At 38.6% G+C, this 25983-nt stretch overlaps 1 protein-coding gene across 1 annotated transcript in view; it reads right to left on the bottom strand.

Moving 5' to 3' along the window:
* The window catches only part of LOC122816734 (mesothelin-like), a 464103-nt gene that overhangs the window by 397076 nt on the left and 41044 nt on the right, over nucleotides 1-25983 (bottom strand). The window contains exons 4-5 of the mRNA XM_044089728.1: nucleotides 7830-8000; nucleotides 4796-4948 (exon numbers count right to left, since the gene is read on the bottom strand). Of these exons, the coding sequence (XP_043945663.1) occupies nucleotides 4796-4948; nucleotides 7830-8000 (324 nt within the window). The remainder of the gene's footprint in view (nucleotides 1-4795; nucleotides 4949-7829; nucleotides 8001-25983) is intronic.

Below are 25983 nucleotides of genomic sequence, written 5' to 3'. Positions count from 1 at the left end.
CAAAAAGAAAATATCTGTTTGGGTTTATGAACCTGTTCATCCTCAGAGAAAAGTGGATGATTAGATTCTGACAGTTCTCAAACCTTAAATCAGGACTCTTGGATGGTTGTTAGGGGATGGGATTGCTGACATTACTCGAAACCCAGGTTTTCACCCCTTAATCAACTGCCAGAACAAAGGATCTAGTCATAGTCACCATCTCAGGTGAAAACAGTCAGAGACTGCTGCCCTGTAGCATTGTGGGTCTTCTGTCTCTATTTTTTTGCATGTACTACATTTCTGGGGAATCCCAGGATGAAATATATCAACACTGACAACAGATTCTGCACCCCAGACTTCCCTGCACCTAAAAACTTGCTTCTTCAGTACCTGAACCAGGCAATGGTACAGCCTTGCAAGACATGCCTGACCCTCCTATCATGCACAGTTGTGGTATTAACAACACACCAGGGGACCTGGAGGAAAAAGAAGACAAGTGGTTTAATGGCTTACTCAAGGCTACTCTGGAGTCACAAGCCATAGGAAGAGGCATATGTTTTTATTTATTTCTATGTTTTTAGGTGCACAAGGCGTACATAGTGGTGGTGGTAAAAAATAGCCACGTTAATAACAAATATTGGCTGCAAAGTCATCCCAATAATAATGGACAAAGCTTATTGTTCTCCCGCTAAATAGCAAATTTAAGTCTATTTCTGCAGGGAATACTATTCTGAATACTGCACTGATTAAAATGACATTAGTTTCAGTAACACAGCACAAAGCATAAAATACATGCTACAAAAGACCCTAGTTTTAATAAACAGAGGCTAGTATCATCCTCAAATGAACAGAAAGAGTATAACATAGCCATATAGAAGGAATCTAGTATAAACTTACAAAAAATTCCTGTCAGAAATGTTTAACTTGCAAAATGGTGCAAAACTCATAATTTAAATGAAAAAATGTAAATTTACTCAATAACCTCAAATAAATAATAACGCCAAAGAAAATACTGCAAAACAGCAACTATTCCTGTCATCATTTTCAAATGAAGCTTTTAGTTTAAAGTAAACTGTATACATAGCCGGCCTTAGGCACAGACCAGCTAGGCAGCCGCCTAGGGTGCCACTCTAGTAGGGGCAATTTTCCAGTTTTTATTTGGTGTAGGTTGCCCAGGATGGGGGCACTGGGTGAAGCGTTGGGGTGCCGTAGAGCCCTTTTGCCTAGGGTACCAGTTGACCTAAGGCCGCTCCTGACTGTATAAATATTATATAGTAAGTAAAGCAAAACTCCAACTACATACACTTTTCCATTCTGAAAAACACAAGCAAATCAGCATAATACACTATGCAAGCACTATTAGAAAAAGTGGAAGGGAGGAGTAAAACCCCAAAAGGGTTTCTTATCTGAGCTCAGTAGCTGAAGAGATCCAGAGTAAGGAGCAGTCTTCCAGCAGATCCTTCGCTTACTATGTCACTAAAAAACTGAAAGGGCCCTGTCTGAGGTCTGAAAGGTAATCCCTCTACTGCTAGTTGACTGGCCACTCATATACACACACAAGCAGGCAGTGGGAAGAGTGCTGAGCTTTGATATGCTGCCAAAGGAAGGGCAGCAGGGCACTATTACCCTTATGCCAGTTTGGCAGTGTGTTTGTTGAACATCAGCTCTTAGAACTTTCTAATACAAGCTGATGCCAAAAGAGAAGGTGAAATACCAGTCTTTGTGATAAGTTTAGGTATATGGCGGGGAGAGGGGAGAGAGGAAGAAAGAATCCTGCAATAGTATTTCTTTATTACTGGAATATCCATTTATCGGGAAGGTACCATCCTTTTTCTTTAAATCCTTTTGCCATCTTTTCTCATATATCTACAAGCTATAAGCTTGTTGAAGACTGCTTTGCTTCTTAGAAAAGGAACGAGAGTTTGAAACAAAACTTTTAGCGCACACAGAGAAGGAGGTCTGAAATAACCGAGTAACCCCCTGAATCAATTTCTGTCTTTCATCAAAGCTACTGAGAACCTGAGCTGAAGGACCAAACAAAACCTCAGTATCCAATGGAAAATGGAAAATTCCAGAATTCTAAGGACTTACCTTTTGAAGAGGGAAAATTGGCAGCAATAATTTTCACAATACCAAAAGAAGCCAAAACTAGGTTAACATGCAAGCCTGACAATTTAAAATTCTAAAAACTAAACAGGTAGAAGAAAAAAAAAATCTCTTCCCAAACCTGTCAACAGCTTTCTCATCCTTGTCAGAGGGAGAAGGAATAACATTAACAAGATTTTTTGAAGTAGGAGGACTAGACACATAAATAGCTGCAGGGGCAGATCTTGGGTGAGAAAGCAATATAAGACTGATGAACTTTACAAAGTTTCTTTGGCTTTTTAGGGGCTGCGGGTTGACTATCAGGCATATTACAGACCATATTATAACCATCATCCAAAGCTGGCAAAAGATGAGGAATAGCAGTAGGCTCTGGAAACTCAATTAATATTTCCCTTGTTCCCATTAAGACTTATTCACCATAGAATGACATTCAGAAAAAAAAATTATCCAAAGAACATTCTGGTTCATCAAAATCATAATCAGGACTTTTTGGTAGAAAAAAAGAGAAGATGCCCTCTCCTCATCCCTAACTTGCTCATCAGACAGGGAACCTCAGACACCTTAGAAACAGACCTTTTTTTTTTTTTTTTTTTTTTTTTACAAAAATTTCAAAACCTACAATAAACCTTTAGCCAAGATAATAAACTCACTCTTATTAATATAAATCCACTTTGAGGATGATGCATTTTTACATTTTTCCTTCTTTTTTTTTTTAGGGACATCTTCAGTAGGGGACCAGCTCATGAATAGTACTTCAACCTAGGGAGCAGGATTCTTAGCCCAGCCACACAGGAATAGACTCTCTGCTCCTTCCCCTCCAAGACCAACACAAGACTCTCACATGCCTACTACTTGAACAACTGCAGAGGATATGACTGACCCCAGTCCATGGTGGCTAAAGGGGATAAACCAGAGGGATCTGGTAGAGAAAGTGAATGGTCTGAGGAACCAGTAATGGCCACAGAAGAGCATCCCAGCAATGGCTGATGCATAGACTGAGCCTATTGTGTTGGCAAGGGCTCCTTGCAAGTTTTTCTGGTCTTGGGTCTAGAAGAAGATGTTAGAACTGTGGGACCAGGAAACTATTCCATGACTCTGCTAAAATTGAAGTCTGATTCCCAGTTAGTGCAGCTGGATTGAGTTGGTAAGGGGTAAGTTGTTAAAAGCAGTCTTTACAAGCAAAATACAAAGTGCCAATTCCAAGACACCCTCGTCTCTAATAATATACAGTAACTCTAACAAAATAATCACAAGTTTTTGCACAAAAAGTACATAAAATAAATGCAAACAGTAAAAGTAAAGAGTAGCAGGTAAAGAGTATATTAGACCATCTAGTCTCGAGACACTCATTGAAAATAATATTTTACTCAGAAAACACAATGTTTTTTACAAATAAAATCAACACATAATATAAAGAAAATTAAGTATTATGAAAGTTTTTTTTCCTAAAAGGAACATATCTGTCCATCAATGGAAAGACCTCTTAGCTGACTGCTGATCTTCTATACCTTGTAAGAGGAGTGCTGTCTAAGGATGGCAAGAAATAAATGAAGCTTTATTTGACTAGAATGCTGTTTTTCTTCTTGTAGAGACTTGCAACTAGCTGTCTGGGTGCATGTGTAAAAGGGGCCCAAGCGTGTGGAAGATTATCTAACTATTCTAGACAGGATATAACCCTGTATAACTAAGGGCCGTACAATGTAAATAAGCCTTCTATTGTAGTATACCAACAAAAAACTTGACTAACAAAGGATAGGCTTGCATGCTGCTAGTCTGGCTGCATTCCATATCTCGTATTGTGGCTAACATAGTATAGTGACATCAATGACACAGGAATGATTTTCTTGTCTTTCTTTTCCATGCACAACTTTCTTGGAGGCTTGTAGAGTTGGGAGCTGGCCAATTGTATATCTGGATTTTCCTTTACTACCTAGGCCCCAGTAGGCCATATGAAGACTGAACACACATACCAGTGCAGTAAAATAGCTTACACAACACATGGCACCCTGCAGGATGAAGATCAGTAGTACAATGCACCCTCTTCTCAAGCTTGCCTGGCATGCCACATGCAGCATGGCACAGCAAAGGTATTTAGTGTACAAGTAAAAGCACTACATGAAGGAATGTGTGGGTTAGGGGTTCCTTAGACTGTGAACAAGCACATATACAGGATTTGGATGGGACTAACCATGAACTACAAGCAAGCAATTACTTGATTTGCGAGACGGATAGGAGAACCCCAGACAAAGAGTAAGCTGTCTTTGAATATGCAGGGAGAAGGGGATACTGCATTTTATATAGCAGGAGATGTGTTAATAGTGCAGACTGCAATAATGCCCTCACTATGTGTTTCACTTGGCTGGGTCATTTACAATATGTAGCTGAGATTACAACTATGCCATCAAGTAAAACTAAGAATGTATTCACCACAAAGTGAGACAGCAACAATGAGATCACTGGTCAATCTGAAGTATACACTTGGACCTTCTTGATGTAATGAATGGATTCTTATGACTTCAGGCATTATGTTTAAAACTAAAGCAAGATATTGTGTGATGAACACTGGTAAAGCCAAAAGTATAACACATGAACCATGATTTATATAATGACTGAGTTTACAAGTACTTTACATGTCTTGTACATAAAGCATGTGCATATTTTATTCATATAACAATATACTAGAATAAAACAAATAAAACATTATCATTACCTGCTGTGGCTTCCAGTTCTTCTTGTTTATCTTTTCAATAGTGCTACTATTAAGGGAGTTACCAAAAATCATAGCTGAAGGTGAAATCTGACCAGCCAGTGCATCAGGCACATTATTTAATATACTGCTTGGCGATGCGTCCAGGGAAACAAGCTGTAATTATAAAAACGCATTATTTACACAATTGTTAAGTACAGGTAATTTAGAATATTTCCAATTCATATACTTTCAACTCCACCATCAGAACTCAGTGTTGTTATTTTAGACTTGAGACATACATCTCAACTTCTTCACTCAAGTATGTGAGACAAACCCAGAATAAATGGTGAAACTAATATCTCAAATAAAAAACATATATATATTTTTTAATATTACATTAATTTACTTAGAAATTTAAAAGAACAAGTTTGGGATCTATATGAATGTCACTGTTGAAGTGACACCCCAACCCCAAGTACAAAATGGGGAAAAGTGGTTGTGGATGGATGGATGGATGGATGGATGGATGGATGGATTTTCTTTTGAATATGAAGTATGAAATTCTAATGCTTGGATTACTGATTGACTTACCAGAAAATAAATTAAAAAAATTACAAGGAACAGCGCAAAAGTATTTGACAAATTATGGGACATTTTGAAAAATAATTGAAAATTTGCGAGTTATTTTTTAGATATGGTCTCAACCATAGAAGGTGACAAAATATGTAAATATAATCCCATTTGATTTGACACTGAATACTCTACTGGCTGTGTAACTCATAAGAAAAAGTTGTAGTTCTAGCTGAAGGCTAGTTATAACTGAAATAAAAAATGACTACATGGTGGCTCTTTATGTCTTCATGTCCTGGTATCATCCTTGCTGAATTACAGCAATGCATTACATCTCACACTAATGGAGTAATGGCTTTCACACTTAATGTTTATGCAGACTGTAGCAGACATTTTACTGAGGAAGACACTTTGATCTGATCGTGAATATTGTTAATGCACACTAGTTGACCACATCAATTTGTTACAAGATAATACTCTATCTGTATTCTGAGGCCTGAAAGACCTGTTGAAATCTTACCACCAGGGACACTTGCCAATGGGGGGGTCTAGATAATCATAAAGTATGTTTAGCACCTGCAAAATCATTCCAATTCTTAACACAAATCTGACTTAGCGGAAGTCCATATATTAGTGAATGAGAAACTGCCCTACAATACCAGACACTTTACTTATGAATCCCCAGGATTTAACATGACCAGAACTCAATTTCTGAATAAAACTGACTGGGATTATACCTACCAAATAAAAATAAAAATAAAAGTTTTTTCAAAGGGGTGCCCTGCATCCAGCACATTCCCTAAACTTATACAGAGCACCTCCATGGTTTCACAAAGATTAAGAAAGGAGAAACATCTCAAAAAAAAAAAAAAGAAAAAGAAATCTAAGATGATACACACTTAAAGACTACAATAACAGTGATTCCATTCAGAGAATAGCAATTGATGAGTATAACACCAGGAAATGAGCCTGGCAAGTGAAGTCCTCAAGGAACTGAGTGAGTGCAGTGAAGCTGTCTCAGATAAGAGACAAAGTAAGAATTCTTTTGAAAACACTTGATTCATTTCAGTGTTGCATTAGTATTACATTGATGCTACTTAGTAAGTTCTCTATAGTACACTGAGCTTTGAAAATTTGTTTTATAAGTAAATTTTGATAAGACTTGTTTTAAAATCATTTTAAACTCCTGGTGACTGCTAACCATCAGCCCTTCATCATCAGGCAACATATTCTTTTCCTGTTGGGTGAAAGCTGATTGCAAAGGTAATTCAGGCAGCCCTCAGGAGTTTTTCTTTTTTGAGCTCTAACCCAGGCCCTGGTAGCTGACATGGGTGCCTGTATAAATGCAAAGGCTTACTGTTCTCTGCCCTGCATATGAATACTCCCATCTGTAAGCTATTGAGTGCCACCAGCACCAGTATGGTAACCAAAGCCCACGTCTCCAGTAACCACTGTATCACCTGCAAGCCTCCACTTGCATTTGGTGAAACAGCCACCAGACCACCTGACCCCCCCCCCCCAAGATAGGTGAGTCACTGTAATGCTACTCACTTCTACCTTCCCCTGCACAGCTCTTCAGTACCAGAGGTACTATTCAAATTTGAGTTGAGTGAACCATAATCAAGGCTTTATCAACCTACACCACAAAACCAGGGTAATTTTTGATTAAACCTGATATGCTGGTAGTGGTCTTATTGTAATATTTAATATTATTAAATTTAAAAGTTTTGATAAGTGACACCTGTAATATCAGAAATTATCCATAATGAGGGCAGGATTTTAAAATAATGAATGATCTGGTATGTGTCTTACAGCTATAGTGATGAACTAATTAAAAGTGGGAAAATCAGTGACCAATGGTAAACAAAGTAGGGGATGGAATCAGGAAAATTCATGCTTTTGATGAAAAATGCCAGAATCGTGAAGGCAAAGCATAAGACAGAAACAATTTGGTAAGGGGAAATAGATCAGACAGCTTATGATAACCATCAGAAAAGGAAGAGATTTGGTGATGAACAGGTTTGTTGGGTGACACAATAGATAGTTACCAAATAAATCTGTGATGACCATGACATGAAGTAGCAGAATGGAAATTGTGTTTAGCCTTAATATTCATAAATACATACAAAGTGGCAGACATAAGGCCTCATAAGAAATGCAATATGACATTTTATTCATTCATGAGTGTATACATGTGTTGCTGCTGAATCAAAATAATAAACCATTTGTTTGATGAACCTAACAGTGCTGCGATGGTGACAATAGTCATAGCGAGTAAAACAGGAAATAGGAAAGACCTGAAAAAGGAAATGTTAGCAGTGTTCAGGCCTTGTTAGTCATAGAGAAACCCACCAATAAACTAAAGAATGGATCTAGTCTTTAAAAGAGAATACAGAACAATGATGTTTTATTACCATTTTAAACTAAGGACTTTGGTTTACAGCTATCAGCTATATTTGATACTAATTACATTACTAAGTATTACCTTTTGTACAACCGTCTGCTGCAACACAGGAGATGCGCTCAACAGATTTTTAACAAATGCTGGGTTAGAAGTGGCATTGTTTAGTATATTTGCTCCAACATTTTTCAAGGCAGTGCTAGGCAGGCCTGGTAAGAGGGATCCCAGTGATGTCAGATTTTTGGAATCAGTAATCTGAAAAAGAGAAAAAAAAAAAAAAAGAAAAATATTCAATCACTGATTTAACGACTAAATGAATGACAGAATTGCAAGTTTTATTTTAATCTGTCATAGTTTCTTTTTGCTGTTGTTCTTATTGTCGTTAAAGGAAAACATTTTGGCTAAATATTTGATTGCAACAGGTACAAAAGCATCCCAATAAAACTTGTGAGAAGAGACACCAAGGCGATTTCCAAAATACAATAAAAACCTTTTATTAAAATAAATGAATAAAAGTGCGCACGAGCGCTTTCAGGCAACAAGCCCTTCCTCAGATACCTTTAATAGAGTCTTTGGTGCAGGGAACGCATTTTTTAGTTTGAACAGGTACAAAAGTACCATTGGTACAAGCTTCCTAAAAGATGCTTTAAAATTATATCCATTAAGTGCATAGTACTCAAAGATACAAATACTACCCATTACAATATCCAACACTTCATCAAAATGCACTGAATGCTCACATTTTATGATGGCCAGTATGTACAGTTGTACACATATCCTTTCCCATATGTGCGGCACTGCGTAAACATGACAATTTTCCTTCTGCCATTTTAAGTAAAACATCTTCACAGTCTCCAGATGTTCTAATTTGTCTTTAACTTTCCTGAAGTCACCAAAGGTTGCACAAACTCATGCAGCACTCACACACACACACACACACACACACACACACACACACACACACACACACACACACACACACACACACATGCACGCATACACACACATAATATTACCTTCCTGTACAGTCATTATACAAAATTGCACTTTTGCAAAATTACCTTCATGTCATCAAAGGTGCATTGTTCATTTTCTTTCTGCCCAGGTATTAAGTGTAATACCTGAGCATGTGTGCTTGATTACCAAAATTGTGTAATGCAATTTAAGTTAATGTGATGATGTTACTCTTAAAACAGTAAGCAAGGACTGAAAGCAAAGAAGGATCCTTCTCTGAATTAGTAGCCTCGGAGTGGGAGTAATAAAGTAAGGGGGTTAGGAATGAAATACTCCAACATGAAGGGATAAAGGGGATATTTATTTGAATTTCAGTCATTTAGGTGTTTCTACAAATGGACTGATCCATCAGATGTGTTTGCAGAGACGGACATGAAGATGACATAATAGACCAAAAGTGTATACTCACTAGCAGTAAATCTTCAAGCAGAGGTCACTGTTACATTAAATCTTAACATTTCAGTTACCCCCACCTTACTGGTGTCTTTTCTTGTCCAAATAGTGGAAAGGTAATGTCATTTTTCCTATGAGGTAACATCACTAGTCTTGATGTAATAAACTGCACACAAGCATCCAGTGTACCAACCATAGGCAAGAAGGCTGAACTCTTGTTGTATGATAAAACACAGCTTTAATGGGTAAGCGCTTTTGTGGTTGTTGCACACCACTTTATCAGACCTATAACATTTCAACATAACAAGTCTCTATATATACTAAACTATTCTCTAACTACACCAATTACATCAGGACACTCATTGATCAACTACATATGTGCTATCCCTAACAGAACCAAGATGCTATCGTCCAAAAAAAAGGAAGCCAATGTGGTAGTCCCCTGCCATAAACAAACTCTAGAAAAAAAGAGTAAAATCCCATGACTGGAAGAACTCCCTGATCAGCCTCAGTAAGAAGCTGAGATCCCTCATAAAATCCTCCAAATCTAGTTATGAAAACAAAATCGCCACTGATTCTAAAAACAACCACAAAGCATTCTATAGCTATGTCAAGAATCTCATTGTCAACACTCAGATCTGCTCTGAGTTACAGCACAATGGCAGTAAATATACAGAACCAACTGATATTGCCAACATCCTGGCAGATAGGTTCAGTGCTAACTTTACTCCCCCTTACCCCCTAAAGGGCCCATCTCTATACCAGAAGAATGCAAAGTTCCTGTAATCATGGCTGCACAGGTAAAAACCACACTCTCCAAAGCCAAGAACACAGCATCCATGGGCCTGACAACATCTCAGGCTGCATTCTACATGAACTACAGAATGAACTGGCACCCCACCTAAGCACCATGTTCAATCATAGCCTCACCTCAGGCTTTGTGCCCACTGAATGGCGCACAGCGACAGTTGTCCTGCTCCAGAAAGGGGGAGATACCATGGACCCTGGGAAGTACACACCATTAGCCTAACGAGCCTGGTTTGCAAGGCCATGGAACGTATCACCATGGAACTTATAAACAAATGAAGATGACTGCAAACTAGGAGCCATAATTGAAACTCCTAACGATGTGGACATCCTACAAAAGGGCCTCACTGAGACAGATTCCTGGTGTCAAAGCCATGGCCTCAAGCTCAATGCCAAAAAGTGAATTGTCATCTCCTTTGGTAAAAACTCTGTACCCATGAGCTATCACATAGGTGGTAGTCTACTTAAGACTGAAAGTGTGATAAGAGACCTTGGGACACAGGTGGATAGTAGCCTCTCCTTTGATAATCACATCACCACAGTAGTCAGGAAATCCTTCTACATGGCACACTTCATCACATAAGGTTTTTCATCCAGGAAAAGAGAGGTTATTGCTACTCGTCACTCATAAGACCTATTATAGAGTACAACACCCCTTTTGGTATGCACCTCACAAGACATCTACAACTGGAAAGGCTGCAGAAATACCTCACAAAAAGGATTACCAGCTTCAAACAGATGCCCTATGCAGACCGTCTCAAAAAACTCCAGCTTTACTCCGTCGCATATCGCCATCTCAGAGGCGATCTCTGCCTAACATACAAAGCTATGTCAAACCCACATCTGTTGGACATGTTCCACTTAAAAAATCCCAATCCTCCCGAGCTACACGCTCTAGGGACCTAAACCTTGTCACCATAATAAACATAACATGCTGGAGTCCTGTCCCACAGACTTTCCATACTCTGGAACAAACTACCTACCTATATCAAACAAAGCTCCTCATTAGCACTCTTCAAGAAAAATCTTGATGATTGGATGGGAAATAGGAAATTCACCCAGGGGATCATCTCTGTGGGTCTGCTCGACAGGGGCACAGGAAAATAATTTTCTTGGGTGGCAAAAGCCATGGTACCTTTTTGGCTAGGCTTGTATAGGCCCTAGGGCCAATAGCCTAGTACCTACCTATGAACATATGTTATTTAATCCTTAGCAAACTAACATACGGTCAATGCAACAATACATAAACTCAACCAATTCAATCAAAATCATATTTAAAAAGTAGGAATATGAAACATTACAAAATATACAGATGTAAAATCTTAAGAATATATTTGTTCATATAATTAATTAAAATAAATATGTTTTTATATATAATTTAAAAATGCCAAAATCACTGGCAAATGCTATGAAATAGTGCAGGTTACTTAAAGAGGCTCCTATTTTTCAAAATGGACTTAAAGGGTACTCTATCATTCAGCCCTCTGACCCTGTCAGCCTTTAGCCTAATTATCCATCTGGTTTCTGATGTTCCTGCGCAATTTATTAAATCGCCTCTCCTTTCATTTTCCAACACTTGTTTGTGTACCAAAGACTTAAATGCATGTGTAGAATCTGTATTAGACACATGTTTGGCTAGGGCATTAGTCTGAGTGCCATTCCTAATATGTAATAAATGTTCCTGAATTCTAAATCTAAGTTTTCTGTTTATCTTTCCTACATAGAAAGATGAAAAAGAATTACATACAGCCAAGTAGATTACATTTACACTGTTATAATTGGTTGTAGCATTAAACCTAAATTGTTGACCTAAATCAGGATGTATAAAAATATTAGTTGAATCTATGAATTGACAATGATTACAGTTATTGTAAGGGAAGGTCCCTCTTCTGCCAGTAACTTTCTTGCTCTTATTATCACCTTTCAGATAACATAGCATTCTTTTTAAAGATTTTTTATTTTTGAATAAAAAACTGGGTCTGCCCCTACCAGATCTCTAATTTCGGGATCATGATTTAAAATGGGCCAGTACTTTTTAATTGCTTCCATTACTATATTCACATTGCTGGAATAATATGTGGGGACTTTATCAACTTTCTTCACATCTACCCTTAGTTTCTTTGGCTCCCTGCCTTCACTAGCAGAAAAGTATGGCCTCGCAATATCTTGCCTCAGGGAATTAATACTCTCTAGAATTTCTTTGGTACTGATATCATTATATCCTCTGTCTAAGAACCTCTTCTTCAGATGATGCATTTCTGTATTATATGCATCATCATTGGCTGTCAATCTGGAGGTCCTTAACTCTTGGCCTTTAACTACATTTCTAAAAATGTGGCCAGGATGCATACTTTCTCTTTTCAATAGGGTGTTTCTGTGACATTCCTTTCGGTAGATGCTAGTGTGAAAATTACCTTGAGTGTCCTTGGACACACTCACATCCAGAAAATTAACACTCTCATTGGATTCAAATAAGTCAAACCTTAAAAAGTGTGTACTATTATTAATTTAATGGAAAATTAAATTTAAATCTATTATATTGCCTTTCCATAGCAGGAACAAGTCATCTACAAAATGTCTGTAGAGCACTTCTTGTTTCCATTTACCTGATGGTAAAATCTGCAGAGTCTCCCTGGCGGCCATGACCAGGTTAGCATAGCTGTTGGCTCTTGATGTGCCCATGGCCACCCCTTCTAACTGCAAATACATCTGATGATTAAATAACATAACATTATTAGTCAGTACCAAGTCCAGTAACAAACAGATCAAATCAATTTTGGTGTGAGTGTATGTACCATCCAAGATCAAATATTCTCTTAACATATCTAGTCCAAGGTAGGTTGGGATGGTATAAATGACAGACCTTTACTTAAGAGTTCAGTCTCTACTACAGTCAATGGCCATGACGAAATATTCCCTATCAACGATTCATTTACTGTTTCCAGTTGCATTTGGCCCTGGTGGATGAGTCTGCTTTACTCTATCCCTGCTGTAAGAGTGCTCCCTTTTCTCTGTTGATGTCTTCAATCAGATGGGTAGTGTCTGAAAAAACAATTCCTGTTCTGGGGGTTGTTGCTGTCATTCATTCAGGCTGGTATGAGGTTTATCCCTTTGCTCTAACATCTGATTGCTGCCACTCAAACTCTGCAAGGTTTTTGTTAATGTTGTAGTGGTGTTGATAGTACTAATATCTGGACAGAGACTCTTTCTGTTAACCTCCAATAATGGAGGAGCATGGGATTTACATTTAGCACCTAAACGCTCTTTAAAAGATTGCAAGCCCAAAGGTACCATCTAGAGGCTTGCTTGAAACACAAAGTGATGCGCAGAAGCTTGACAACTTTAAAAATGCCTACTCAGGGGGAAAGGCAACCTGAGCTACTCCCTAGATGGCATCAGTTGTAACTGTGGTTTATAGGTTTTAGGGGGTATAATACCTCTGCTGAGTTTCAGATGCTTCTTTAGGTTCCCATTTAAATAAGTATTAAAGTATCTGAGAATGATAAATCCTTTACAGGAGATTCTGTAGAAATATTTACTTCCACTTCTGACCCCCAAAGCAATCTGTCTGAACCAATCTCCTCAATGACAGATCCAGATTCTGAATCAGTGATGAGGCAGATCTCTCTCTTTTTAGAGTGAACAGAGGATTGAGAAGCAGTCTGAAGTGATTGAAAATCCTTTAAACAGATCCTTTGCAAAGAACAGCAATGGCTCTTTTGCTTCTTTCAAAGTAAGAGTAGGAGTGGAGATGTGCTTCAGTTTCTGAGTCTTTTCTTCAGATAAAAGCATGTTTGGATGTCCAAGCTTATCCTGGGTGCTAGGTACCTCCTCACTAAGTGTTATATGTGGGATTTCACCCTCCACACCCCTGGTGAGATAACAAAGCACAGTTTTCCCTCCTTCACAGCAAACATATGTCTGGCCTTAGAGGGCATGCTAGGGTCCAAGCCCATAGTGTCCTTCAAAGAAGCATCACCAGAGAGGAGAGAAACAATAGACAAACAGCCCAAGGACTCCAGTATAGCCACTGTGGAGTCACCCATCAAGGGCAAAGGAGCAGAGTGGGGTCAAAGATAAGATTGCTGAAGCTTCTCTTGAGGACCTTTACTAGAAGAAAATCTGAGGTACCTGCACTACCCTCCAAAGGGGGCAGTGTAAGATCTCTAAAGTCTTGGTTCTCTGCAAAGAGTTTGAGGGAACTAAACCAGCTCTTTAAAATCTTAGGTTAAATAACAAGCAAATAGCATGACCAGACCTTGTGTTCTTCTCCTAAACAAAATAGACAAAGCAATGTAGAAATCAATATAAGGAATTTGATGTCCAAACAATCACTTTCCCTTTCTCACACAAAAATGGATGGAAAGGGAGTCTTCAACATGCTACTGATCTGCTGAAATTCCTGAAACTAGCTAAACCAGTGAAGAATGAGTAAATATCTTATATTACTAGTACCTTCAACATTACAAAAGTTCTAACCTGTTATACCCATATTTCTTCTTTTATAATAGCATGCTCTTCTGCCAAATTGGATGCATGGGTGGATGGAGGGTGTCCTAAACTTTGGATACTCTGCACATCTGGTCCTTGGCAGCATATGTCTACTGCAGTAACGATCTAATGATGAATTTCTACATCTCCATGTAAGACAGTGTTCTTTTTTTGTATCACAGACTGATATAGCACACAAGCTTTAGTGCATGATTTCAGTGTTCTGCTAAATACACTGTTAAAACATCAGTACATAGCTTTACAATTTCAAAGATTTCAAACAGAAGTCTAACACCTAGCATCGCATAATGTAACTCCACTCCAATAACAGGTACTTTTCCGTTATCGGGGCAACATTTGCAATAAGTATGTACTATAAACAGATATTCTTATGTCCGAGTATATTAATTGAAGTTGTTAGTTAAGTTTTCCTACATTCCAGCCATTTATTCTACATTGGGTGGAGGGGGCATTTCATAATCCTTTCATAACACATTTTGCAGATGGGAGGTTAAAAACTATGGTGCTACCGCTGCCTCAGCGCACTGAACACAAACGCTGTTGAACAGGCTGCAGCCGCAATCTTTCTGCACTGTACAGATCTTCGGCAAACATCCTGAATTTTCCCTCATGGTTTTAGTCATTTTATTAATAATTCAAAACAAGAATGGTGGCACAGTAGGCGAAAAGTATATATTCCAACTGCAATGTCCATATAAAGTACGTGCATAAAGGTTCAAATTACAAATTCACCGATACTGACGTTTGTTCAAACCCAGACTTCAGTAGTCAATTTCGTGGAACAATAACTTGTAGAGCACATCAGTAATAACCCAAGCGTTCAACGGAATATTTTGAAACCATTTATTAGGACAAAATCGGCAAGCGCTTTCAACTAGGTCTTCATCAGGCCGTTATAATTTCAAATAAGCAGACACTTATATTTATAAAGAATGCATTGCAACACTGCGTATGTCATATCCTGTTAGCAATATTAATACAGGATTATAAGATATTCTTGCATTTCTCATCGAACTACCATACAGTTAAGTAATAGATATACAAATATAAGATACATTCCCTACTGGCATGGAAAATTATATCTATATTAACAATATATTTAAAAGTTGTATTTAAAAATGTTAGTCATATCTTATTTGAACTTTGATACTGTAAGATGAAGTGTGCCTGTATATTCCTAGTACTAGAATTATATTATTTATAAATTAGATAATGGATGTCTTGTCCTTACTTTAAAAAATATCAATTTCTCAGTTTTAAATTAACATCTCATAAAATTAGTAGAATATAGTATTTAATAGTTATTAGATAAAATTTTTTTAATAAAAATACTTAATAAAAATACTTAATAGAAAATATATATGAGAAAACTTATGTATATGTGTATAAGAAATGTACAAAAACATTAATACATGTATATATTAAAATTACATCTTTCCATAAATGTATATAGAAATATGAATGCTTATATATACATACCACTAAATTCTAGACATTACATATAAAGGTGATAAGATATCACAAAAATAATCATTTGACATGTGCAATACATATAGTCTACAACACTTAAACATGCATATCTATAGTTCTACATATGTTAAGTGATAAATAATTAATAAATATGTAAAAAAATCACTAATGACAGAGTTAAAAACTATATTTCAAATTGATAGCTATACTAACTTATCGTGTACATTTAAGCTTCCTTGCTTTAAGTAAAGGTTTAATTGATACTCTATCATTTATGCCAGGGCTACGATCTGCCCTTAGTCTAATAATCCATTTCACTTCTATCTGTTCAGTTTGATTGAACAGATCTCCCCTCCTAATCCCAGGCTTATTCACATGAATAGCTTGGAACATAAAACTATGTTCCATTGATGTGTTCTGTACATGTTTTGATAGGGCATTAGATGAACATGACACCCTGATCTTATATACATGCTCTCTTATTCTCTCCTTTAGTTTGCGGTCCGTCTTTCCCACATAAAATGCAGGACAGGACTGGCATGTAGCTAAATACACAATATGTTCAGAATCACAAGTTGCTGTTGCTGTGAATATGAATTCCTGTCCTGTCACTGGATGTATAAATGTGTTGGATTCTTTGATGTACTTACACTGATTACATCTATAACACTTCATTGTAGTATTCTTAGTATCAACCCACGTTGTCCTTTCAACTCTGTTTGGACCACATAGCATCCTGTGAAGGTTGAATTTATTTTTGAAAGTGAACGTAGGGACCTCACCTAATAACTTAGATATATTAGGATCTGTTAGAAGAATATTCCAATATTTTCTATAAATACTTTTGATGCTATTGGCATCTTGTGTATAGTTTATAGGGATCCTGATGTTACTATCTAAGTGTACACCATCTATACCAAGACTTTCTGAGTTCTCATTTTGTTCAGCAAAATAAGGGTGGGCTCTGCCCTCTCTAAGCGTGCCTATTTCATTAAAGCTATTCTCAATTTCTTCCTTCGTATATGATCTATTCAAGAATTTAGCCTTCAGTCCTTCTATCTCTCTCATGAATCCTGCATCATTAGAATTCAGTCTAGATGTTGACTCTTCAGAATATTACTGAAAATATGTCTGGGGTGCATACTAAACTGTTTCTGTAGCAGTTTCCCTGTATTCAAATTACCATCAGATAATTTTTCTATATATACATCCAAGTATGGTATAACTTCTTTAGATTGAACCATGGTAAAATTCAGGTAATTAGTCTCATTATTAATTTTTATGTATAAATCATTTAACTTCTCTTCCTTCCAAATTAGGAAGAGGTCATCAACAAAACGAGTGTAGCATAGTACATTATTATTAAATTCAGCCATCTGGAAAAGGGAAGTGTCCTCCCAATCAGCTAAACTGAACCATCAAAAGTAAAAATATTATTTGTGAGTACTTTCTCCATAAATTCACATAGGACACTGATTTTACCAGTAGATTTACCAGTCTCCTTTCTAATCTCAGTAGCCCATCCTTATTCGGTATTACTGTGAAAAGAGATTGTACATCAAACGTTACCAATATATTCTCCTGCCCTTCCTGCCCATTATATCGTGTAGATGTTTGTTCATATAGTTTAATCAGAAATTGTTTGGTGTCCTTCAATATATATTCATATTTGTCTACTATAGGTCTTAGTATTGATTCCAAATATATAGATATAGGTTCAGTTATCCACCCCTTACCAGCAACTATAGGTCTCATAGGTGGACTAGTTCCATCTTTATGTATTTTTGGGATTCCTTTTTTGAATTATTTATCTTGCTTACTTTGGGGGCACAAGAGTGTTTGTGAGCGCTACCTTGTTTTATTTGTTATATTTTTATTAATAATGTTGTGGTTTTATGGCAAACATTGCCATTACTTCATAAAAAGGTATTAACTTTGTGACACCGACCCTTTCAAAGCAGGAGCTGCCGCTTTAAAAAAAAAGAAACACTTTGTATACAACGGATGTTTCAAGAATCGGAAAGGGAGGCGCTTCATGGCTAAGAGCTCTGCAAGGATTTTGAGAAGCACCCACCAGAGAAATCACAACATGAGTAACAAGCCAAACACATGAGGAAAAGTTCTGAGCATTGTCGGATAATCTGTAGAGTTTAGAAGAAGAATTGCTTTTCACACCAGCTTTCAAGGTACACCCATGTGAAGATTTCAACCAATACCTGCTGCTTTATAAATGTGTTGCCCCGATAACGGAAAAGTACCCAATAACAAATGGGTACTGTTAACCAAAAAATGAACCAAACCAAACTAAGAAAAAAAATAGCTTTACAGTTCAAATACTTCAAACAGATGTTTAACACCCAGTGCTGCATAATGTAACTCCACACCAATAACAAATATAAGGTACTGTTAACCAAAAAAATGAACCAAACCAAACTAAAACAAACAGGAAGATCACCCTCACTTCCAACTACTGTAAGCTTTATTAAACAACAAAGTACACTTGAGCGCTTCATCTTAAACAAAAGCTCTCAGGTGTACTTTGTTGTTTAATAAAGTTTATGGTGGTCAGCATTGCTGGTGGTCCTCCTATTTGTAAATATAAGGTACTGTTACCAAAGGGCATCATATCACCATTGCCAGTTGAGTTCTACAGACTAAGAAATGGAGGATAGCTTTTCTAGGGTTGAAACCATCCCTTTTGTTAGTCATACAAACCTGTACTATTCACAGACACATGCATCTGGTAGATACATCAGAAATTCCCTTCACTCACTCCAGTTAATGTCTATATGACTGAATGATTCTTAAGAAATTCCCTTCTGCCACCACTGAACACTGTAAGCCTTTGTTGTAATAATGCATGCACACCAGCTATTAGTGGCATCTAAAATATTAGGGTATAAAATAAATGGTTTAAAGGCAGATTCTGCTACAGAGCATGTGTGTGTGTGTGTGTGTGTGTGTGTGTGTGTGTGTGTGTGTGTGTGTGTGTGTGTGTGTGTGTGTGTGTGTGTGTGAGTGTGTGTGCGTGTGTGTGTTTGTGTGTGTGTGGGTGTGAATAAATGGTTTAAAGGCAGATTATGCTACACAGCAGGTGTGTGTGTGTGTCTGTTTGTGTTTGTGTGTCTGTGTGTGTGTGTGTGTGTGTGTGTGTGTGTGTGTGTGTGTGTGTGTGTGTGTGTGTGTGTGTGTGTGTGTGTGTGTGTGTGTGAATAGGGAAGAAAAGCCCTGTCTGACCCACAGCATTCATTTATTGTTTCATATACTTAAGACATATGCTTTGTTGTTGATGTTGTTTGTCTTTCGGCTTTTCCCGGTAAGGGGTCGCCACAGCAGAATTCCGGTCCACTAATGATTGGCAGTACATTTTTACGAAACGCTGAGGTACCAGCTCGATGCTCAACCTTCAACGAAGGCACGCCCATTTACGCACGCATGTCTTTCGAATGCTACCCAGCCACGGGGAGGACATGCAGACTCCACACAGAAGGCACTCCCAAGCCCAGCCGAGATTCGAACGGGAGAACCTCTTGCTGTGAGGTAACAATGCTACCTCTGTACCACCGCGGCATATGCTTCTGTATGAAAGTTAAAATAGGAGGAAAAGCCATGCATTAAAATATAAAGCCTTACATATGAAAGGAGTCTCCAACATAATAAAATACATTGGGGAGCCTTATACAATTATAAGAATTGTAAGTGTGAGTCTGACAGTGCAGAAAATGTAGTACTGTAAATTGCAAATGAGACAACATGTACTAGCTCTGAGGTTTCTGTATCTGTAAGCATTTCCTCTTCTTCAATCTACAGATATGTCACAGCTAGTTTCTATTGGTAAAAAGAGTGTGGAAGCATGGCCCCGCCATGTTAGCTGAATGGTACATGACCCAGCAAAAGTACTTTGAATAGGTTACAGAATTCACTGATTTGTGTCTGGCATTGAGTTCCTCCCATATGATATGGATCCAATACAACGTGCTTGTTAAATAGATTCATAGGTTCATATTAGGCTATCTGCCCTAGGGCATTTATAAGCCTAGCCAGAGTGTGTTTGGCTTTTGCCACCCATTTTAAATTAATTTTGCTATTACTTTTTTCGAGCTTAGTATACTGTGCCTCTGTATAACAATGACACAGAAGTGATACCCGGGGTAAACCTACGATCTCCCATCCACTCATCAAGATTCCTCTTGAAGAGAGTCAATGAGGGACTCTGCCTAACCTGGACTGGGATTTTATTCCTGAGTGAAGGGAGCCTCTGGGTTATGAATCTGTCCCTACAGCATGTCCTATTTATTTCAGTGCTGAGGTTCAAGTCTCTCGAGTGCATAGCTCAATGGGATTTGGATTTTCTGAGGTGCAGCATGTCCATTAATTCCGGGTTGGACATGGCTTTATACGTCAGGCACAGATCACCTCTGAGCAGGCGGTATGCCACTGAGTAGAGCTGGAGTTTCTTTAACCGGGCAGCATATGGCATCTGTTTGAGCCCTTTGATCCTCTTGGTGAGGTACTTTTGGGGTCTTTCCAGTTGCTGCAGGTGTCTGGTAAGGTACATCCCAAAAGGGGCATTGTACTCAATTATGGGCCTGATGAGGGATGAGTAAAGAGGCATGATGACCTCCCTTGATCTAGATGTGAATCCCTTCATGATTAGGTGGGCTATATAAAATGTTCTTCTAACCACTTTGGCCACATGGTTGTCAAATGATTGATTGCTATCAACTTGGGTCCCCAGGTCCCTAATTACTTCTTCTGTACTTAATGGATTACCACCTATGTGGTAATTTGTGGGCACTTTGTTTTTGCCAAAGGGGATAACTATAGACATTTTGGTGTTTAGCTTGAGGCCATGGCTCTGGCACCAGTCATCTATTTCTATGAGGCCCTTTTGGAGGATGCTTGTTTCAGCTGGAGAGTCGATTATGGTGCCCAGTTTGCAGTCATCTGTGAACTTGGTCAGCCACAGTCCTTCCATGTTGGCCTGTACCTCTGGGAAATATATACCGAACAAGAGAGGTCCCAGGACTGTGCCTTGTGGGATGCTACTTGTAACTGGTTTGGAGTCTGACATGGCTCCAGCAATTCTAACCATTTGGGTTCTGTCCTTGAGCCAGTTTGCAACCCATCTAGTGACATAGGGGTTTATATTTAAGCTGGTGAGCTTATCTATAATGCCCAAGTGGGGTATTGTATCAAAGGCTTTTGCGAGGTCCAGGTAGGCTGTGTGGACCACCTTCCACTCATCAATGGCCTTTGTGACTGTTTCAAAGAAATCAACCAGGTTTAAGAGGCAGGATCTGCCCTTAACAAAGCCGAACTGGGTAGGATCCAGTGTCTGTAGGTCCTCAATATCTTTATTTATGAGGTCCATGATGATCCTTTCCATAGCTTTGCAGACCAAGCTAGTCAGGCTTATGAGGTGATAGTTTCCAGGATCTGTTGAGGCACCACCTTTGTGGAGAGGGACCACTGTTGCTGTACACCACTCTTTGGGAACATATCCTGTAGTAAGGCTGAGATTGAACAGTAGTTTTATGTTTGGGTTTAGCTCTTCTTGGAGTTCATGTAGGACGCAGCCCAGGACACCGTCTGGTCCCATTGATGCTGTGTTTTTTGCTTTGGAGAGGGAGGCTCTTACCTGAGCATCTGAGATGTCAGGGGGGCAGCACTCTGCTGGGATAGATATTTGCCCTTTTGGTGGGGGGGAGAAGTTTGCACTGAACCTGTCAGCTAGGATGTTGGCAATGTCTGTGGGTTCGTGTATTTTTGTCATTTTGGACTAATTCTGAGCATATCTGGGAATTCCCACCCAGGTTCCTAACATAACTAAAGAAAGCCTTGTGATTATCCTTAGTGTCCTGTGCAGTTTTTCTCTTGAAGCTGGCCTTAGACGATTTCATGAGTGCCCATAGTTTTTTGCTAATACTGATCAGAGATGCCTTCCCTTTTTTGGATTTTGCTCTGTCATGTAGTAACTTCCTCCTTCTATTGTATAGTTTGTTTATGGCTCGGGTCCACCAGACAGGACGTCTGCCTTTGGAGGATTGGGTCTTGGTTTTATTTGGGATTGCATGATCCATGCATTCATGAAGGTGTTCATAGAATGCGTTTATAAAGGATTCTGCGGCCTGGGCTGTATTTTCCATAGGCCCGGGGGCTTTGAAGGATTCCACCTCGGTTTTGAAGAGTGTGAAATTTGCTTTAGAGAAGTTTTTCACTGTGGTTTTCTGGGCAGGGGGTGGGGTCGGGATGTGAATATCCAGTGAGATTAGTTTATGATCTGATCTTACCAGTGAGGGATACACTTCTAGTCTGGAGCATAGAGTCCCCATGTTGGTGATGATCAGGTCCAGTATGTTTTCCCCTCTTGTGGGAGTGGTAACAAGTTGTTCCATAGCATTTGAGTTTATAAATTCTAGGAACCTTTGGGCTAGGGTGTTGGAGCTAGCGTAATGCTCCCAGTCTATGTTTGGGTAGTTGAAGTCGCCCAATATAATGGTGTTTGGAGAGACCTTCATATTTTCCAGTGTTCTCAGGAAGGCCGAGTGGGGTTCCTGGGTTTGAGAGGGTGGTCTGTAGCAGGCTATAAACTGGAAGGCAGTTTTTTTCCCACTGTTAGCTGCACATGGATAGTCTCTGATGCTTCGTGCTGTGCCACCAACCTGAAGGTGTGGGTATCTTTGATGAATATTGATACTCCCCCTCCTTTTGTGGTTCGGTCCAAGTTTTGGGGCCGAAAAGCATGGTATGAGGTATAACCTGGTAGTGCTGGGGTGCTCTCGGGAGCCTTGAACCAGGTTTCTGTTACTGCACAGATATCAATGTTCTCCATGCTAAGGAGAGTTTTGAGTGCGTGCATCTTGAGGTTTAGACTTCTGGCATTGAGTAGCATTACTCTTAGTTTCTTATCCCTTGTGATACCTATGGAGGTGGGTTTGTCTTTTGAGCCTTGCCTAAAAAAGGCACTATGGGGGTAGCAAGAGCCTTTGCTAATATCCAAAAGCCCAGGGGTGACAGGTGCAAGCCGTCCCTAGCGAAGCATCATGGCTTGTCGAGCATGTCATCCCAGGCTGACAGGCATTGGATCCCTTTGAATGACACCAATACTTAAGCCAATTGTTGAAATTGATCATCTTGTCTTCATATTGTGGCATCTTTCTTGGTGAGGGTAAGATGCTACTCAAGGTCAGGGTCATACCGGCCTGAGCTACATGCTCAGAGAGCTCCTCTATGTCTCTTTTTATGTAGTCCAGGGAGGTACGTCTCAGGTCATTCACACCAGCATGGACAATGACTGAGTCATATTTGTACTTGCCTTGGAGTGACCTGAGAATTTGTGTTATGTGGCGGATCCTAGCGCCCGACAGGCAGCTCACTGTGACCTTCTCCTTGTTCAGCCTGGTGAGCGGGACATCAGTGTGTCTGACAATAGAGTCACCTATTACAAGTGTATCAGGTGTATTGTTCAGCCTTAAGGGCTGTGACAGTTTGGCACACTGGCTTTGTGAGCTATGTGTTGCACGTGTTTTGATTTGGGGTAGCGGTTGCTTGGGTGTCTGCTTTGGAGGTCTCTGCTGCTTAGGCAGATTTTTATTTAGAGCCTTTGAGTATGTTTTTGTGTGTTTATGTGTTTGGTTTGCTGTCGTGGTAGGTCTATGTGAGACTGGAATTGTAGTGAGTGTGGTTTCCTTCTCCTCCTGACTGGTTATGCCAGTACTGAGTTCAGAGAGCTTAGCCTCCAGTTTGGCTATATGTTTGCATCTCTCACATGTGTTGGAAATTGTTGGGAGGAGGAGAGGGTTGTCTGTGTACATGATGCAGTTGTAACATTGCCTCAAGATTCCCAGATTCACCAGCTGGACCAGAGAGGAGATTGACAACTGACCTTTGGACATGCTAGAATAGTATTGGAAATTCCTTTATAATTGAAAAAAAGGGCCAGTGGGGAACAAGGTACTCAAGGGGAGTTTGTGAGGGTGTAGTGCTTTTAATTTTTTTGTGCTGACTTAGTGAGCAAGTGCCGGGTAACTTAAATGCAATGTGTTACAGATAACTTAAATGCAAAAACGACAAACAGTAACTTTCTTTCAAGTGAAACAAGGAAATAAGTACAGTAAGCAATGCAGATATCACTAGGGATCCACAGAAGCGCTGAAAAGCCACATTTTAGGTGAAATTAGCATTTCAGTGAAATAACAAGCAAACAAACAACAAGCATACAAACAAAGCTGCAGACCACGAACCTTCTTAATGTAAAATAATTGGCCTGAAGCCCAAGTGCTTAAACCAGAACTAATACACTTTTAGAATAACAGACACTGAGCCCTCAATCAGCAGTTCCCAACTTAGAAGGATGTAAGCTGCCTGTCCTGCCACCACAGTGCAGGCCACAAACCTTCCTAATGTAAAACAACTGGTCTGAAGCCCAAGTGCTTAATCCAAAAGACTTAGAATGATAGCTACACTTTAATCAAGTTACTATCAAGCAGTAATAAATACAATTGAATACTTTAAAGAATGCCTGGATTAGTGCTCAAGTTATACAAACAAAGCTAGATTCAGCAGGCCTGGATCTAGTCTATGTTACAGCAAACAAGGTGTACCAATTTCAGTAAGAAGCAGTTCAAATATGCAGGCACTATAAGCCTTTAACCAGAAATTCCCAGCTCAGAAGGGCAGAGTCCAGCCTCTCCTCCCACAAGAGTGCAGAACCACAAACCCTCTTAATGTAAAATAACTGGCCTGAAGCCCAAGTGCTTAAACCAGAATTAATACACTTTTAGAATAACAGACACTGAGCCCTCAATCAGCAGTTCCCAACTTAGAAGGATGTAAGCTACCTGTTCTGCCACTACAGTGCAGACCACAAACCTTCTTAATGTAAAACAACTGGTCTGAAGCCCAAGTGCTTAAACTAAAAGGCTTAGAATGAGTTACACCAAGCAGTAATAAATACAACTGAGTACTTTTAAGATGACGCAAAAGCAAAATAAAGTAGGAAGAAACACAAATACAGTAAAAGCAGATACATTTTTTTTTAAGTGGAAAGAGAGAAAGGAGTAGCAGAAACTAAGCTGATTGGCCTTCTCAGATGTTCTCCCTGTACTGGGTAGAATGAGGTAATGACACTAGAATGGGAGGAGGGTCCCAGATCAAATTTACACTAGGGGCGGGCAACTGCAAAGCCACCAACTATAAAAACACTATACCAAATGCACCCATATTTTAATGACTCAATATCTCTGAGTATGTAATACATATATAACATCTATATAAATAATTACTAATAATATATACTCTTTTTACAATAAAAACAAACTCTTCTATGACTGTTTTAAAGGACATGTCTTTAATTCAAATTTTATAGAGAACATATAATTTAGTTCTAGCTCCATGCATATTTGTTGTGAAATAGTGTAGTGATGAAGAAAAATAAAAGCTCAAGACAAAAGCATTCCAGGTGTTGAGAATTATTTAATACAACTCTAAAACAATATAAGCCAGGCATTTTAAATTCTGACTTTAAATATTAGTCTTCTTTACTTTTATTGCTTTTTAGACATTTTCAGTGTTTAATAACATCTTTATAGATAATTTGGTCCACTGTTTTAGTCTTCATGGCCTTTATTTTATAGAAATCTTCCTATAATGTTTATATCCCTGTGAAGCCAATCCTTAAAAATTATATATTGACACTGCTGCCCAGAATAAATACAATTTATGATCTATTACATAGATACATTAGCAGTATAATTTATTCTTTTTAGAATCTGTAAAAGATTATTATCAATGCTAAAATTGTATCTGCAGTGTAGAAAACTTATGTTTTTCAGCAGATACAATAAAAGCTTAGCAGATACATATCAGTATATAATAAAAATATGAGACTGGCCACTATTAACATTAAAAGTGATACTCTCTGCTGAATGCACTGCAGTTTCAAACAGTATCAAACTGTAGGAATCCTGTATCTTCTATGATCTTTGAGACACTCCTGTGCTTTTTTTTTTAATTAAACATGTTTTTACTTAGCAAATAA

The sequence above is a fragment of the Protopterus annectens genome, chromosome 12.part0 (genome assembly GCF_019279795.1).
Source record: "Protopterus annectens isolate FY-2018-M chromosome 12.part0, PAN1.0, whole genome shotgun sequence".
Taxonomy (NCBI): Eukaryota; Metazoa; Chordata; order Ceratodontiformes; family Protopteridae; genus Protopterus; species Protopterus annectens.
This window is presented reverse-complemented; position numbering and strand designations above follow the sequence as displayed.